Here is a 16156-nt window from a genome sequence, read left to right as displayed (position 1 = left end):
GTATTGTGTCCCTGTGAAGATCTAAGAAGATCGTATCATATCATTTGTGGGTTGTTTTGCACCTTGACAGCAAGGGCTTGATCTTATCTGTGACATATACCTTTTGAAAAATTTATGGTAAGATGAAAACATGTTGCCTCTCTGGCACAATCATCTTAATTTTGTGAGCAACATGGGCATGGGTCTCTAAGCACCAGTTTTCTTATAACTAGTATGTGAGGTTGGAAGTACTCTATTTCACAATTTTCCCTGTGTTTGTCTTCCAGGATGGTTAGTGGCAGAATTTCCATATTGTAAGGAAGGTAGCATAGCTATGCTTCTTTGAGCCACAGTTACCTTTCCTGGACAAACTTCCTGATTTCCAGTGTTTTTGCAATGACATATTTGAATTCAGACTACACAGAGGATTACCTGAGTTGATCACATCTATCAGGGTAAATCCATTTTGGAATACTCATAGTCTTAGATGCATTTAAATCTACTCATTTCCTTTGACACATAAGGGAACTGAGGCTTAGAGTCACTATGTGAACTGTCCAAGATCAAATCGCTGGCTAGTGCCACTTTGAATAAGGTTCTGTCTTCTTCCTGCCATCGCTGACTTCCCACTTTGGGTACATCCAGAACCACAAAGTTACTCAGTTTATCAGGTAGACTTGACTCTGTCTCCTTCTTTCAAATCTCATGAGGCTTCCATTGGCTTCAAGCTCATTACTCCTTTTAGAAATATTCTTAATGGTCAAAATAATGATTGTTCAGGTTTAAGAAGATAGATTGGCAGGAAAGTTGCAGGTAACTGAGAGAACCCTTGCTTGAACCCCATGAGTGCAAAGCCCACCTTTCACGTGCGAACCCTCCATGGAGAAGATGGCTCAGCTACTCCCGTGCTGCTCACTGCATCCATTTCATTTGTGCCCTGTGAAAACCATGTATTTAAAAGCTATTCTCCAAGCCTTCTTTTTCTGCCCTCACCCCTTCCTCAGTGAGTGGAATTTCTCCTTGAGACATTCTCTTACTACTTCAGTCACACTCTTCTTAAGACAGTCGTTGTCCTTTGCTTCGTGGTCTAAACCTCTCTGTTAGTTGCTAGAAAGGAAGAGAAATAAGACTCACAAATAGACAATTTATTAGAAGTAAATGAAACTTCTTTAACTCTATCCAGGATTACTCATGTTTTGAAGGATAAGTCTTACTGAAGCGGTGAAATTTCAATCTGATAAACAGAATGGCTTCAGAAGCTGAAAGCTTCCTTCTTCCTGCTATTCGAAGAGCAGAAGTTTCTGATAGTACTGGCTAGTTATGTCTACTGTTGTCACTTCTAAGGCTTAGATGCTAAGTGGAGCAATTGTTCGTAACTAAATTCCTGTTTCAGCCATCCTTTTAATACCTTTTAACTGTGTGCTTGATAATAACACTTCCTTCCTAATGTTTATAGTAGTCCAACTGTCTACAGCTCAGATTAATTTTCACATTATTTTTGTCTTAATAAGTAAAGTGCTCAAAGCTCACTTTGAGGTCCCAGTTAAAATAGAATGCCAAAGTCTACAGAAGGTTAGAGAGAAGAGATGTGTTGCTGAGTTTACCCATCAGGTCTTATTTATTAAAAAAAGCAAGAAAGCAAAAGCAAAAAAAAACAGGCAGCATATATACTGACAGGTAGCCTGCCTCTACTCGTGGCCCCAAGGGTCCTCTCTTCACTTTGACGTCATCATCACAGTTTTGGGTAAAATAAGGCTTACTATGAGAGTGTTTCTAAAATCAAAACCCTTGTTCTACCCTACGCTGCCCCTAACATCTATGCTTTGCACAGTCTTGGCTTCAAATCAGAGACCCAAAGTGTGTGTTCTGAACCTGATGTGGCCTATCATGATCAATTAGTCCCTCTAGAAATTAAAAGCCAGCAATTGAATGCCTGTTAGCAATGATTAACTTTGAAAACACTGGCAATTTGAGACAGGCCTCTTTGCTTGCTGAAAGAATGCTCTAGGCAGGCAACATTCCCAGGAATTTTGGTTTCTAGATTCGTGGCCACTCGGTTGGATATAAAGCTGCCTCAGGGGTGTTTTCTATGCCTTGTATTTGAGGATGATTGTTATTCTTGTGAGACTTCAGTTCTTCCTGGAACAGCTTTGGTAGGCTCTGTTTAGTAGCTGCTTAAAACCCTCAACTTGCTTGTTTTCCTCTCCTGTAAAATGGGCACATATGTAATGTTTACTGGAGGATTCTGAGATGGCATTGATGGAGATTTGAAGCTTGGATTTTTGATCTTAACATCTAGCCTGTGAAAGTGTGGTAGTTAATGTTGTTCTCACTCTCTGCTTTGAAAAAGATTCAACCTTAAAATTTTTAATATAGTTTATTTAAGCATCCCAAACCAAAGACTTTTGTGCCAGTGGCTAATTTTTGCATCTTTGCCTATATTCACATATACACACAAAAAACTTAATGTCAAATTCAGTCGCTTTTGCAATTTGATTTTTGGTTTGACCTCTTGTATTTAAATGGCTTTTAGAAATGGACAGTCATCTGCTATACAAGATAGGACAGTCTGTGAATTGGAGTAGCAGCAGGGAAGAGTACCTAAATGATAGATACTTAACTTTTTTGTTGATTTTATAGAATTGAGTCTGTCTCTTTCTCTGTGCTTCTCTTTCAACTAACAAGAATGGGATTTTTTTTCTTTCTGCCAAGGGCCATTTGGGTATTTATAACATTATTCACAGCCCATACAAAATTATCAACCTAAACATTAGCCCCATATAGATTTATTGAATTTTGAGTCCCACCCTGTGGCTGCCTTGGCAAGGCCAGGGCAAATGTTCTGCGGGCCTCCTGCAGACATTCCACACTGCTGAAAAATTCGAGTTCCTTCCAATGTTGGGACCCTGGAGATGGTTAACAGAACCACTGAGGGAGAATGTGCCATTGGGATGGAATCCGGCTCTGTGTGGATATGAAACATCACTGTACTCAACACATGTTAATAAATTCCTCTTTGTATTGTTAAAATAAAATGGGGTTGACTTAGGTGCAAATTCTAAAGGAGAGAGTTGCAAGGTGTGTTTTAAGGAGCAGAAGAAGAATCTGAGTATGGAGGAAACCGATACTGCTTCTTCCTATCAAATTCTTCTTTGATTTCCTGCAAACCTGCCCCCGCTTGCCCAAATAACATCGCAAACACCCTTATGTGGTATCAGACGACTTCTTGGGAGTGCTAGGAATACAGCCTTGTGAGCACAGTAAGGTGAAAGTAAAGTAAGATCCATGTTGACTGAAACTGGACATTTACCAAGTTTGGGAGGCAAACGTGGAGATGAGGCGAAAGGGGGCTGTAAGGCCAGAGGTGGGAGACAGTCAAAACAGAGGGATTTGACACAGAAAGCAGCTGGGGGAAGCAGCAATTCTGCTTGGGGAGTAGCTAACAATTTCCTGAGAAAGGAAAGAAAGGAACATAAAGAAAAAAAAATAGGAGAGAATTTTGAACCTGAAGAGTTAATAACTAATTGTAAGATTTGTAAAATATCTCTGACATTAGGGTTGCATTTTCCAAGCTTAAAGGTAGTGGAAGGTACTCCATTTGCCCCCCAAGAATCTATTTAAACTTTGATCCGTGTGGTAATGTCAGGTTACTGGGAGATGGGGATGCAATTGGCTGTAGTTTACATGTCCTTTAAGTGTACTTACGCCTGAACCAGCCCCTTTGTGGTGGTGAAAGGGAAGACAAGCTTGTGTCACATCACCTCTGATTTTGGTGGAGGTGCTGATTTGATTTTTCAAAAGTGAAATTAGGTGACAAAAGAAAAAAAAAAGAAAGAAAGCAATGTAAGATGTTTAAAATATCAAAAAACAATAATATAACATGTTCCAGTGTAAGGAATGGCTTTAAAAGGTGTGAATAGGATTGACAAAAATCTTGCTAGAAGCCTAGTACTGAAGGGACACAGAGAAAGCGTCGATGAACACCCTGACACAGGGATCACTTGATAATAATTAATAAACATTGACTCTTCTCAGCCAAGTGAACAATATTATTTCACAGCTGACTGTGTTGGGGGTAGAGCCAGTAACCTTTGTCCTGAATTTTAATAATTTACTGAAGTTTTACGTGAAATCAGAGTATAATTGGGAAGCAGATGAGGGTTTCTTGTGTGGGGGTTGCAGTGCCGTTGCTAATTGCATGGATAAAAGCATTGCCGAGGTTGTGTGTTCCAGTTCTTTCTTGATTTCGAACATTAAAACTCCAGTAATTTTCTGGCGTCTGTAAAGAGGGAAAATGAGCCAGTGCAATGTCTTCAGCTCACTTAAAATGTCAAAACCTTTGAACATACTTTTATGTCTAGTAATGATGAACTCTAAATCTCATCACATTGTTAGGGAATTTAGAAGCAACTTGTTGCAGATGTCAGAACAGACAGATCTCTTAGCATATAGGTGGTTTATGCAGAGTAAAGGCCTGGTGTTTTGTGGCTTTACTTGGTATTTCTTCCTTTCACTTTATTGTTTGAACAACTTCATATTCAAAACGTGTGCTGGAACAGAATGCCACTTTTTCTTCATAAAGAGATTGGGAAAGAACCTGTGAACTTAATCTAAGAAGGAATTTAATGCAGTATTGCTTTCCCCATTCCTTTTGGAAGCCTGGGAAAAAAAATTTTTTTTTTCAAATAAGTTACTATCAAGTAAAGACATGGGCTGGTTTTGAAAATTGATTGGGTTGTCAATTCTTTAAAAATACAATTACTCATAAAGACACGTAAGTGTGTATGTGTCTCGCCAGAACTTGAAGGGGTTAAATCAGTGAACTGTAATGTTACGGGAAGCGAGTTCCTGCTATATTGAGTACCTCGAGTTTGTTATGTATTCAATATGTAGTGTCATCATAAAACAGTTGCACCTGCCTTAGCCTTCATTGTCTCAAGGTACAAGCTGAAAAACAAGAGCAAGAGAAGCTCAAGAAATGAGTCTTTCAGCTGAGAGCATGTTGGTATTTTTCCCTCACTCCGTGGACATTCTTGATTTGCAGCACAAACTACACAGCCCAGGGCACCAGGGTTGGAATCCAATGTTTATTCAGAAAGGCACCCTCAGGCAGTTAGAGAGGAAATGCTCCATGTAGACACAAGACAGCCGGGAACTGAGGCTGTTCCGGGCACAGCAGCTGAGCCTGTATTTACTAACACTTGTTTTGTGGGAATCACAAGCGGGAACCTGAAAGGATGGGGTCTTGCGGCTTGTTCTCCTTACATGGAGCACAGCAAACTGCAGCCACACTTCAGGAGCTGCTGTTTCCTCATTCCACGGGGACAGCCGGTTTCTGGGCACAGAACTTGGCTTTAGAGCTTAACCAATACAGTCTGTTTTGTTGATTAAACAAACCCCCAAGTGCCTCCTCGGCTGAAGTCAAGCACCCACCTCCCCCATCAGAAAATATCTGATAAAAATGCATGATGTGGTCAACTCCTGCCTCAGTCCCCAAGTGAGCTTGGGTTCCACTTGGAGATCCCAAAGTCCCCAGGGAATATGTTTCAGTGAAACTATAGTTACTCTGTCCTGAAGTCAGGGGCTTTGCCACTTGCTTGTTTTAGAAGAAAAATGAGTTTTGAAAGGTTGCAGGGGGATTTGGCTTATTACGTGGCCAGGGGTCTGTTTAGAGTGTGTGGCATTCAAGAATGTTTTAAACCACAACATGATGCTTGAAGCCACCAAGGATCCAAGTGTTTCCTTTCTTTTTCTTTCCTTCTTGTTCTTCTTGCTTTTTTTTTTCCCCCACGCGTTACTTCACTGAGGCAGAGGGCTGCCTTTCAGTGACGTCACGAGTTTGAGCAGCAAGCTGCACAGGAGAAGGGAGGCTGGGTGAGTGACAGCCCAGCCTACTTTTTAATAGCTTTGTCATGTGACTGGGGACTGTAGTAAGACAGGTGCCTTCAGTTCACTCTCAGTAAGGGGCTGGTTGCCTGCATGAGTGTGTGCTCTTGTGTTGCTGGGGATTGGAGTTGAAAGAGCTTGACTGGCGTCATTCAGGAGCTGGATGGCGTGGGACATGTGCAGCCAGGACTGTGTATGGAGTGAGATCGAGGTGAGCTGGGGCTGGGCTCGGGGCTGCAGCCAGGGCTGAGGCGTCTCTAAGATGCAATTATTCATGTAAAGGGAGTTGGGGGGGGGGATGGGCTTGGGAAAAGTAGCGGGGGGCGGCAGCGGAGCGGGCGGGCACCCGGGGCAGGCAGGCGGGCGGGCAGGCGGGCGGGAGCTTGGGGAGGGGAATTTCAATCTTATCTTAACTCCAATAAGTTTGCTATTTTAAGGTGGCTCTGAGATGCCTTGAGCAAATCAAAGCTTAGCTGCTGTCATCAGTGTCTGTTGCAGTTAGAAACTGTTTCTGTGCGCCTTTGGCTCTGCCTCCACTCATATACAATATTTATGCTCCCCGATATTGATATCAATCAGAAGCTGAAGTCTTTCCAGTGGTGTTTAGTGGCCTGCTTGGAAAAGTGCCATTTCCATTTATAATAAGAGAAGTAAAAATATTAAAATGGATGTGTTCAAATATAGTTCGTTTTGAATCTGGTCCACATTTCTCCCCCTCCCCGCTCTCTTGCGTCTGTTCATCAGACTGAGAACTTAACAAAATCCTTAATAATCCTGCTGGGGTATTTTAGATCGCTTTTTCCACGCAACCACAACATCACGATGCTGCTTGGTTTATAACTTGTGTGTGTGGTGAGAGAGAGCGGGAGAAAGGCGGTGCGGGGGAAGCTGCCTTGCAGTGCAAGGTTTTCCGTTCGCCTCAGTCAGTGGCAGGGACACCAATGGTTAAATCTCTGTGTACTGCGAGAGCTGCCTGTTCTGCCGGTCTGTGTGTGGAGCTGCTCGCTGCTCGAGTAAAAATAGATGGCAATACATCAATTCCACAGCCTCTGCTGACTACAATTCATACAGGGGGGCAACACCCAAGCGCTTTCCTCGTAATCTCTGGAGTCTGGCAGCGGGAGCAGAGGATCTGGCCCTGCTTGCAGGCAGCACAAGGCAATGTTCTGGGAAAGTTTGGGCAACTTAGGAAACAAGCGGAACTTTCTGTGCACTCTGGTGAGATGGAGCCGAATTGAATTGCAGCAAGGATCCGAGCTGTTAACAATGAACCTGACAGGGATTTCGGGTGCTTCCTCCAGGAGGCTGGAGGCACTTAGGGTAAGGGGGAGGATCATGTGCCACACGTGATTCGATTAAATAAGTTATCCACGCGGTGCAGCGATACACATCTAAAGTGAAAATGATTTGGCCCAAGCCGGCCGCGAAATGCGTTTTTCTTATCTAGCGAGGCATGTCCCGTCGTCCTAACTCCTTGCTGGCTTTGTCTGTGTTCGCTTGGTTGCTTGGTTTTTTTTTTTTTTTTTTTTTTCCTCGCTTGTCTGGGCGGACGGACTTGCCGGCTGCAGTGGTTCTTCCCGTGTTGTGATTGCTTGGTAAGGCAGAAGGGCTATTGCATAGCGCTTGTGAATGGGGCTTCCAAGTGGCTTTCAAGTCCTAGCTGTTTTCCAGAGTGTCTGGTGGCTGGCTGGCTGGCATCGTAGGTCTCGGCTGCTTTCCTTTCATTTTTCCATCGTGTATTAGTCCTAATGCTTCCGAAGAGTTGATTGAGGAACAGGATCATAAGGAAAGAAGGAAGATTTACTTTAATCGTTGGAATTTCAGCAGTCGTTTTCAAAGCTGCATTAGAACCTTTTAGACAGTATGCTTTGAGGTGTTTTGTGTGTTTCCTTAAGGAGGTCGCAGCCTAATTGTCCAGCCAGGGATGGAGTCATTGGCCAGCTAAGCCTGGCCGCTGACTGCTGTGTGGCACTGTGAGCAGCCAGCTGCCCGGAGCCCTGCTTCGGCGGCTGCAGCCCTGGGAATCACCCCCGCCAGTTGAAAATATTACGAGCAGCAGGTAGCACAGGCGGCTTTCATTTTTTGAATCATTAATGTTCGCTGTCATCCTAAAACGCATTATGCCCTTTTGCACATAATGACAGGACAGCACGATGGTTCATAAAGGCCCATAGAGCGAGAGTTGCTCAGAGTCCCTGGTGTTTCACAGTTTAATGAAGGTGATGTACAATAAGGTTACCAAGATTGATAGAGACACTTGACACGAACTCCATTGAGACTTGCTATTCTTTACTGCCCCTCTCCGCCCCCTTTCCCCTGTCTGAACTAATTTTTTTTTAAGAAATTCTTTTTTTCCCACTAATATAATTAATGTGGCCGAGTCTACCCTGTCTTCTCTCTCTCTTTAAAATTTACCATCAATGGCACAAAAACCTCCAAAAGGTTAATGGAGAATTATACTTAATTATAATGATTCATTATCATTGGTGCAGTTAAGTTAATTTATTGTCTGCTCCTTAACTAAGAGAAAAGTCTGTTGGGGTGAAATAATGTACAATAATTAGCCTTTTGTGTTTGCTGACTGCTTTATCCTCTTAGATCTTACTATAAAATTAAGGCTGCAGTTGTGAAATCGCTGTCATAGTTGCCGAATGGCTGTAGGAACTGCCTGTGTAATTGCAGGAAAGCACACCTGTTACAGATGTGTAGGGAAGCCGTAAATATCACCATGTCAGCTGAGGACAGTTACAGGGTTTGGACTGTGAAGTCTGGCATCATCCAAAGGCCACATATAAATTAATAACATGAACATTTGCTCCTACTGATGTGTTTCAGGTTAGCAAGATAATGCCACATTTAGAACCAGTGATTTTATTAGTATGTCAGCATTGTCACAGAAGCACAAATACCTTTTTTTTTTTTCAGCCAAAATGTAAAATCAAAGGAGAGGGAGGTGAGAATAAGTGACAGCAATGAAATGAGATCAAAATGTATCTGATCTGCTTGGTGGTTTTCACAAATTCTCTTAAAATATGGATCTCTAGAAAGGTAGAGGGCCTTGAGTTGCCCATGCTTGGGAAAGGCAGTTGGAGGGACAGTAGGATGTTGCCCACTATTTGGCATGATGCTTCAGCATTCCCAAACACAGCTCCTAGGTTCCACAGCAAGAACATAAAGCCGATATAGATAGCCCAAGCTTTCTAACTTATTTTTATTTGTTGTTGTTACCTAGGCCTTTTGAGGGGGGAAAAAAAGGATCACCCATCCATGAAAGCCAGGTGTACTTTGGACACTGCGAGCTCCTCTTAGCCTCCAAATGGGTGGTGTTGGGGAGAATTAACACTGTGTGTTTGTGCTTGGAGGACATGGGGCGTGGGCCAGACATAATTATACTGGTAACAAAATACAAATATTGGGCCAGAACAAGATCTTCTCTTCAGTTCAGCTTCCACAAGCTTATGGACCAGGTCCTGTAACTTTGCGATGAGTCAGGTGATCAAAAGACAAGGCCAATCACAGGATAAGGCAGGAAGGTCCAGCAAAAGGATGGCCCCCTTTCCTTTCATTGCCTTGTGTTGGCTTTTTGTGTGTCGGGGCGGATCTCCCTGGGACCCGGTGGTCTTAGGGAAGACTACACTGAATTGTGGTTTCCCTCATCCTCCTCTTACCAAATGCTGACTCCGTTATGCAGTACCTACTTCTCAGCATGTGGCTTATGATCACACTGCTGCATATGACCCATGTAATGATGCTTGCCTGAGATGACAGGGGTGCTGGAGGGAAAAATCTGCATAAAACTTGTTCTATTCAAAATCAGAACGTCAGGGAGGAGCTTTCGCATCTTGCCCAACTGCTGGCTGGATGTGAAACACAACAGCATCTCTCCTGACCTTGCAGCATGGCCACGGGTGCGCCGCTTCAGAGTGGTGAGCACTGATGCAGGCATCGTGGATCCCAGGTGGAAACCATCCTTATGGCCGGGTCTGGCCTCGCAAGGACCTGCAGTAGAGGTTTCTGCAGTGAGTGTGTTGTGATGGTGTGTGGATTACAATCCACAGTGAGGAAATTCAAGTGTGGGAAGTCTCTTCATGCAAAAAAGAGTTCACTCTGCTTAGAAAGTAATCTGCTAGGACAACGGCAATGCTCTTCCATGCAGGATGGCGAAGGGGTATGACAATCTAAAATAACCTTGGTGATAAGCAGCTCAGCCACTAGAGAATATTTTAAGCATCTTAATTTGCTGAAGTCATAACTCCAAGCAAAAACAGTTATTTTGAATTCACATGGGGCATAGTTTAGGTATACACAGATAATGGAAACAATATGGTTCTGGTGTGCTGTTGTCGTTTTTCTTTGCCATGTGCCAAAGAATCAAAACACACACACACACACACACACACACACACACACACACACACACACACACACACACACGACCACATGGCTTGCAAGTGACATACAATGAAAGATAATGGCTACATAGGGAAAACTATTATATTTGTTCTTGGTCTCAAGCAACATGCTTTCCATTTGTTCAGAGTGAAGTTCAAAGACTAACTAAAATAAATAATTTAGGTAATAAAAGCATACGTGAGTCCAAAGACTGCCTCATTCATCGATAAATGAGCTACATGGATTTTAAGGCTTGCGAGGCCCATAGATGGAGACACAGTTCCTACGTTCTATTTTGCATTTAGTAACTGTCTATTGAGTGTCGATTCTGTGCATGGTAAAGTAGAATTTATGTTTCTCAAAATGATTGTAACCTTAGGAGGACAGTAAAATTGGCCTATAATTTAACTATAACTCAACTTGAAAATTCTGTAAGTGTGAACTTCCAAAGAGATGCAAACGGATCGTTTTACTTTCTAACTGGAATGATCAGAAACTTTCATGAAAGTTTGGTATTTGCCATAGCCCTGGAGAGGGAATTCTGGATGGAACAAATCACACAAAGTATCTTTGGGGAACGGAATAAAGAATTTCGGGTGTTTTCCAAGGTGATTAGAGCCCCAGAGATCAGCTTTAGTAGTGTCGTTGAATTAACCAGGCTTAATTCCCTTCACATGGTCTTGCAGTTTAATAAATTCCTGCAGTTAATAACAGCATTTTTCTCTTTTCCTGCCTCCTACAGTGTGCTGCTCTGGTTGGTGAAGACCAGCCTCTTTGCCCAGATCTTCCTGAACTTGATCTTTCTGAACTTGATGTGAACGACTTGGATACAGACAGCTTTCTAGGTGGACTCAAGTGGTGCAGTGACCAATCAGAAATAATATCCAACCAATACAACAATGAGCCTTCAAACATATTTGAGGTAAGGCCCTACTAAAAGAGTTAATTTCCCACTGACCTTGGCTTGGACCAATCTAACATGCTAATAGACCTGCAAGCATGGTATGTTGTTACTTTGCTGTCATCAGTAGATTTTTCATCACAGCTCAACACTTGCTATTTTATGGAAAATGTTGAAAAACAATTGGATTTTGTTTTAAGAAGGGGCTAAGAACCAAAAACCAGAGCATTAAACTATGTTGAAATACTGAAGGGTTGTGAAACAGTTTGTGACAAAGAAGAACAAAAGTCTAACCCTGTTTATCCCTATTTAATTCCGAGGGAAGGAGACTAAGGAATCAATGATGCCTAGAATAAATTAATATACAAGAGGGGATTTATTTTTAACCAAGGGGTTAGATGTCTATCATTATCTGTATTACAAAGTAGCTGAACATTTTTTATTATGATGATTAGGCATTTGGTTCATGGCCCTAATTTCTTTATATGATGAAAATTTCTAAACGCAACATGTCTGATATATACTTATGAATTAGTCAAAATGCACTTAGCTTTCACTAGTTAAAACTACCTCCCAGATGCTAGACTCTTATTATAAACCTACCATATAATAAAGAATGCAAATTTACTCTTATTAAATAGTTATCTAAGGAAAAGAAGTTCTGTCTTACAAGATTTCTTGTAGAGACAAACATACAGCAGGTGCTCCAGTGAATGAGTTGAATGAAGATGTCCAATATTAAAGTTACAGCACCATCATCCACTAATATTTTCTGAGCACCTACTATGTACTGGATTATATCTTAAGCTTTTGTATCTCCCAGTAAATACTTTTTTTTTTTTTACAGCTCAGTGTTATTTGGTTGAAATCCTGAGTATTTTAAGAAAGCCTATGTTACAATACTAATTGAATTTTATCAGCACCCAAGCATGAGAAGCCACTAAATGGTTGTCTGTTGAATAATGATGATCAATAAACATAGTGACTTGATAGCAATAATAGTGGCAGCAATAAGAACCTTTATTTTTTTTTAACTTGGGGTTTGTGTTTTATCACCTCATTCATCCCTCAAAAGAAAAAAGCCAACTGTTTCGGTACTGTTGCTATCATTTCTGATTTACATAAGTAGACATGAGGTCTCAGAGAGGACAGGCGATTTTGCCGAAATCACACAATTGACAAACAAAGACCTGGTGTTTGAATCCCAAATTGATCTCCCCTCCAAGCTTGTATCACTGGTAAAAATATGAAAGCAGTGAATTGGGGCAATAGTCATCCTTTGAGAAACCTAACAAGCTGCTTCTTGACTTGATGTGTTTAAAGACAGAATAGAATATACCTCAGGATTGGCTGGTGGGCGGGTAGGGCTAGCTGGTGTGCTGATGCACCGTGAGCCTCTGTCGTTGGCTCGGATTTTATAATATATCTGCAACATTCAGTGGTTCTTGTGGAAAATGCTGAGGGCGTTGTGGCTGGGGTTGGGGTGATGGAGCCAGGTAAAGGGAACACTGGAGGCTGTGGTTAGCTGCACTTTCCCAGACTTCTCAGCTGGGTCTTACAAAGTTCATGTGAGGACTCGACCGGTCAGAACTGGTAAATTGAACATTCCTCATTCAGTACACTTGTCAGGTTTCAAACCCATTCTAAGTCATGCTGCATTAAGTAAACAGCACTTTAAAAAAATGTCCATCTCGACAGCATTCTTATCACAAGATCGGCCATTCCTTGTTGGGTGAGTGCCATGTGTGTGGTGGAGGATAGTTAGAGTATAACTCCAAGGCGGAGGCCGAGGAGTGATCAAGGCCTTCCTGGTATATTTGTTACTTTCAAAAAAGACAAGTGCCTCTGTGAGCTCACGTGCTCACCACACTTTGTGTCGTGCCTGCGTAAGGCACCCCGTGAGCACTATCAGGTGACTTGGCTCAGGAGCGGGTCAGGTGTCTGTGCACAGACACTGAAGTTACGTTATGACATCCTTTTGCTTTCCCTGCATAACACTTGATCGAATGGTTTTCAATGCGTCAAAACACAAGGTCAGATTGATTTAATGTCTCATTAAATCATTTTAAACCAACAGTTTCAAGCCAAATGTGATTTTGTCCACAAGGGGACATTTGACCATGCCTGTGGGTGTGTCTGATTAATAGGACAGGTGCTCCTGACACCCAGTAGATGGGAACCAAGATGTTACTGACTATTCTGCTACAAACAGCAAAGGGTTGAATGGCTTCTTTCCCATGAAATTAGGGCTAAAGCTGAGAACTTTACATCTTTGAAAGTGTAAAAAGACATCTATTTTAGAAAATAACGTTTTTTTTTTTCAAAAAGTGCCTATAATTCCTTTTATGAAATCCTAACAATTAATCAGATTACTAGTGAAAACATAGGAGACATTGGGTATCAAGAATAAGCAGCTGTTTGAATTGTTTAAGATACCTAAAATGAATTTCCAGATTCGCTCAGTGATAGAGAGCAAAAGGATTGTTCAGATCACCCTCCACTGCAGTTTCTCGGATGCCCCAAGATGCACTCTTTTAGGTCTAGGCAAAGGGTCAGGTCATGTGTGGCAATCGTGTTACAAACAGTGACTGCTTCATGAGCATTTGCGTAGGCCTCTACTCTTTGCCCTCTAGTGTTCAACTCAAACATCTTTCTATCATGGGAAAGGAAAGTGTGTTCAGGGCACAGGTGAAATTCCACCAATGAATGTTTCCCTCCCAAGAAAGTCCAGACGCAATAAAACAACCTGTGAAAGGACATGGGCTTATGTGGCTTCTACCAAAGCTGAATTTAAGAAGTCATTCCTGGGACCCAAACGCACACATGGACTTTTTTCTCTTGTCCTCCCCTGCCTCAACACCCGAGGTCCTGCCTCATTACCTTTGAGAAAGCCTTGTACTAGAGTAAGACAATCACAGATCCTGGCCAGGAACAAGCCTTTTCTCCCCAAATAAAAGAAACTATTGCATCATTGACCACTTTCCCCTGACTCAAGTAGCACCATGGTACTGCAGGAAATGGACTGTGGGATTTTTAGATTCAAATCAAAGCAGAAAGTGGGAATTTGATCTACACAGTCATCATAGTCATTTGGCTGAGCATTAGCGTATTTAGAGTGAATAGGAGTCTCTTCTGACATAGCAACAGAGATTGAATTTTTGTTTTTGCTTTTATTTTGCAAAGATTTATTTATTTATTTTTATTGGAAAGGCAGATCTTCTACCCACTATTTCACTCCCCAAGTAGCTGCAATGGTCAGAGCTATTGCAATGGTCAATCCAAAGCCAGGAGCCAGGAGCTTCTTCTGGGTGTCCTACATGGCTGCAGGGTCCCAAGGTTTTGGATCATCCTGTACTGCTTTCCCAGGCCATAAGCAGGGAGCTGGATGGCAAGTGGAGCAGCCAGGACAGGAACTGGCATGCTTAAGCGATCCTGGGTTTTAATTTTTGCTTTACTTCATGACCATAATGGTACGGAAAAGAATGAAGCAGGGTGTCCCACATTATGGAAAAAGTGAATTGTGAGGGGGCACAAAGATGTGCTGACACGCAATCGGACATGCCGGTTGGGTAACTGGACACACAAACAACAGCCTTTGCTTGCACAACCTGTGTTTGGATGTGTAAATTCGGTGAGCAGGTAGGACACAGGCACATAGGTGCAGGCTCCAGTGAATCTGATCCATGCCTAAGGAAAACAGGATGCTGTCCCTGCACTGGCTGGTGGCAAGATTTATGTTTCAGAATATTGCAACATCACTTCCTTCCCTCTTTTGCCTTTGTGTATTGTTTGAGGAAGGAGAATAAAGGGCTACTTTTACAGCACAGCAGTGTGTAAAGAGGGGTGGCATGGGGTTAGTTTAAATAGTATATTGGCTTTTCTTGGTCACTGTGGAGTGCCTTGTTCCTGCATTATTTTAACACCTGATTTAATGCCTCCGTGATATAACTGAATAGGCATCTTTCCTTCCTGTCTGTTCCCTCTGAATGCAGTTGTTGGAGGCTTTAGATTGGCAGCAAGTGAGAAGGCAGGTGACTCTGGTTCATGACTTCTCCCGTAGTTTGAGGTCTAGCACTGCTAGCACTGCTGTGTAGTAAGTGCTGGAACTTCTCAGGCAGGGCTGCAACTGTGAACTGCGTAGTGGGAGAAGGGAGAACGGTGGTTTCATGCTATCAGTGTACCAGGCAGCCTGCAGAAGGCCGCCAATGGAGTGTAGAGTGGGAGTCTTCAGGATTATTTGATCTTTCTGCTTGGAAGGCACTCGGTTCTATATTGCTTCTTTTGGTTTTCAGTTATATTCTAAATTTCTCAAATAGAGGCTTGCATTTTGTACTTAGTGAAAAATGGAAGTAACAAATCTTGTCAAGTCAAGGAACCATGAACTTTTTGGGAGGAGGCAAGCTGCCTTTCTTGTTCATTGAAACTATTCTGGACATTTTCTTAGAAAGTAGCAGAAATAATGAGTCTACCCTCATGTCATTATTGCTAGTCGGAACTCTTAGGAGATGTGAAGCTGACATAGAAAGCACAAATGAAGGCTCTTTTCCTAATCGAAAACAAAACAAAACCCAAACTCGGCAGTTTTAGAGGCAAAAGGAAGAAACAATTAGCAAATAACATGCAATTATACATGAATCTGTGTGTGAATGTTTTATACATTAACAATTGAAAAATAGTACAAAACTTTACATTCATGTACTTGTGTTTGCACATATATACATGCACAGAATATATGTAATATCTACTCATGTATTTGCAACTGGCACATGTCACAGGGCCCCAGATGTGTATACGTGTGTTTATATGTGCATTCTTGTACATGTGTTCTTAACTAAGGAAGGAGAAAACAAACCTGGTAAAAAGAATGAGAGGGAAAAGAATGCCTTCATGGAGGGGATATGTAGGCAAGGATAGTGATTTACTCAAAGTATGTGTTAGTAGGAACACAGGAATAGGAGGTAAATGTGAAAGCAGGATAGGTCCAACCCAACAGTGGGT

General features: G+C 42.2%; 1 protein-coding gene across 4 annotated transcripts in view; it reads left to right on the top strand.

Annotated features, from left to right (window-relative positions):
• PPARGC1A (PPARG coactivator 1 alpha) overlaps nt 1-16156 on the top strand; it is a 659635-nt gene that overhangs the window by 556294 nt on the left and 87185 nt on the right. For 3 of the 4 annotated variants that reach the window (XM_040966433.1, XM_040966436.1, XM_040966435.1), the window contains one exon: nt 11000-11179. In XM_040966433.1, coding sequence (XP_040822367.1) covers nt 11000-11179 — 180 coding nt within the window. Of the gene's footprint in view, nt 1-5888; nt 6077-10999; nt 11180-16156 lie in introns of those variants that run through there. The other variant, XM_040966434.1, reaches the window with a different exon arrangement.

Source organism: Ochotona curzoniae, unplaced genomic scaffold, assembly GCF_017591425.1.
Source record: "Ochotona curzoniae isolate NIBS_2020 unplaced genomic scaffold, NIBS_Ocur_1.0 scaffold_4505, whole genome shotgun sequence".
Taxonomy (NCBI): Eukaryota; Metazoa; Chordata; class Mammalia; order Lagomorpha; family Ochotonidae; genus Ochotona; species Ochotona curzoniae.
This window is presented reverse-complemented; position numbering and strand designations above follow the sequence as displayed.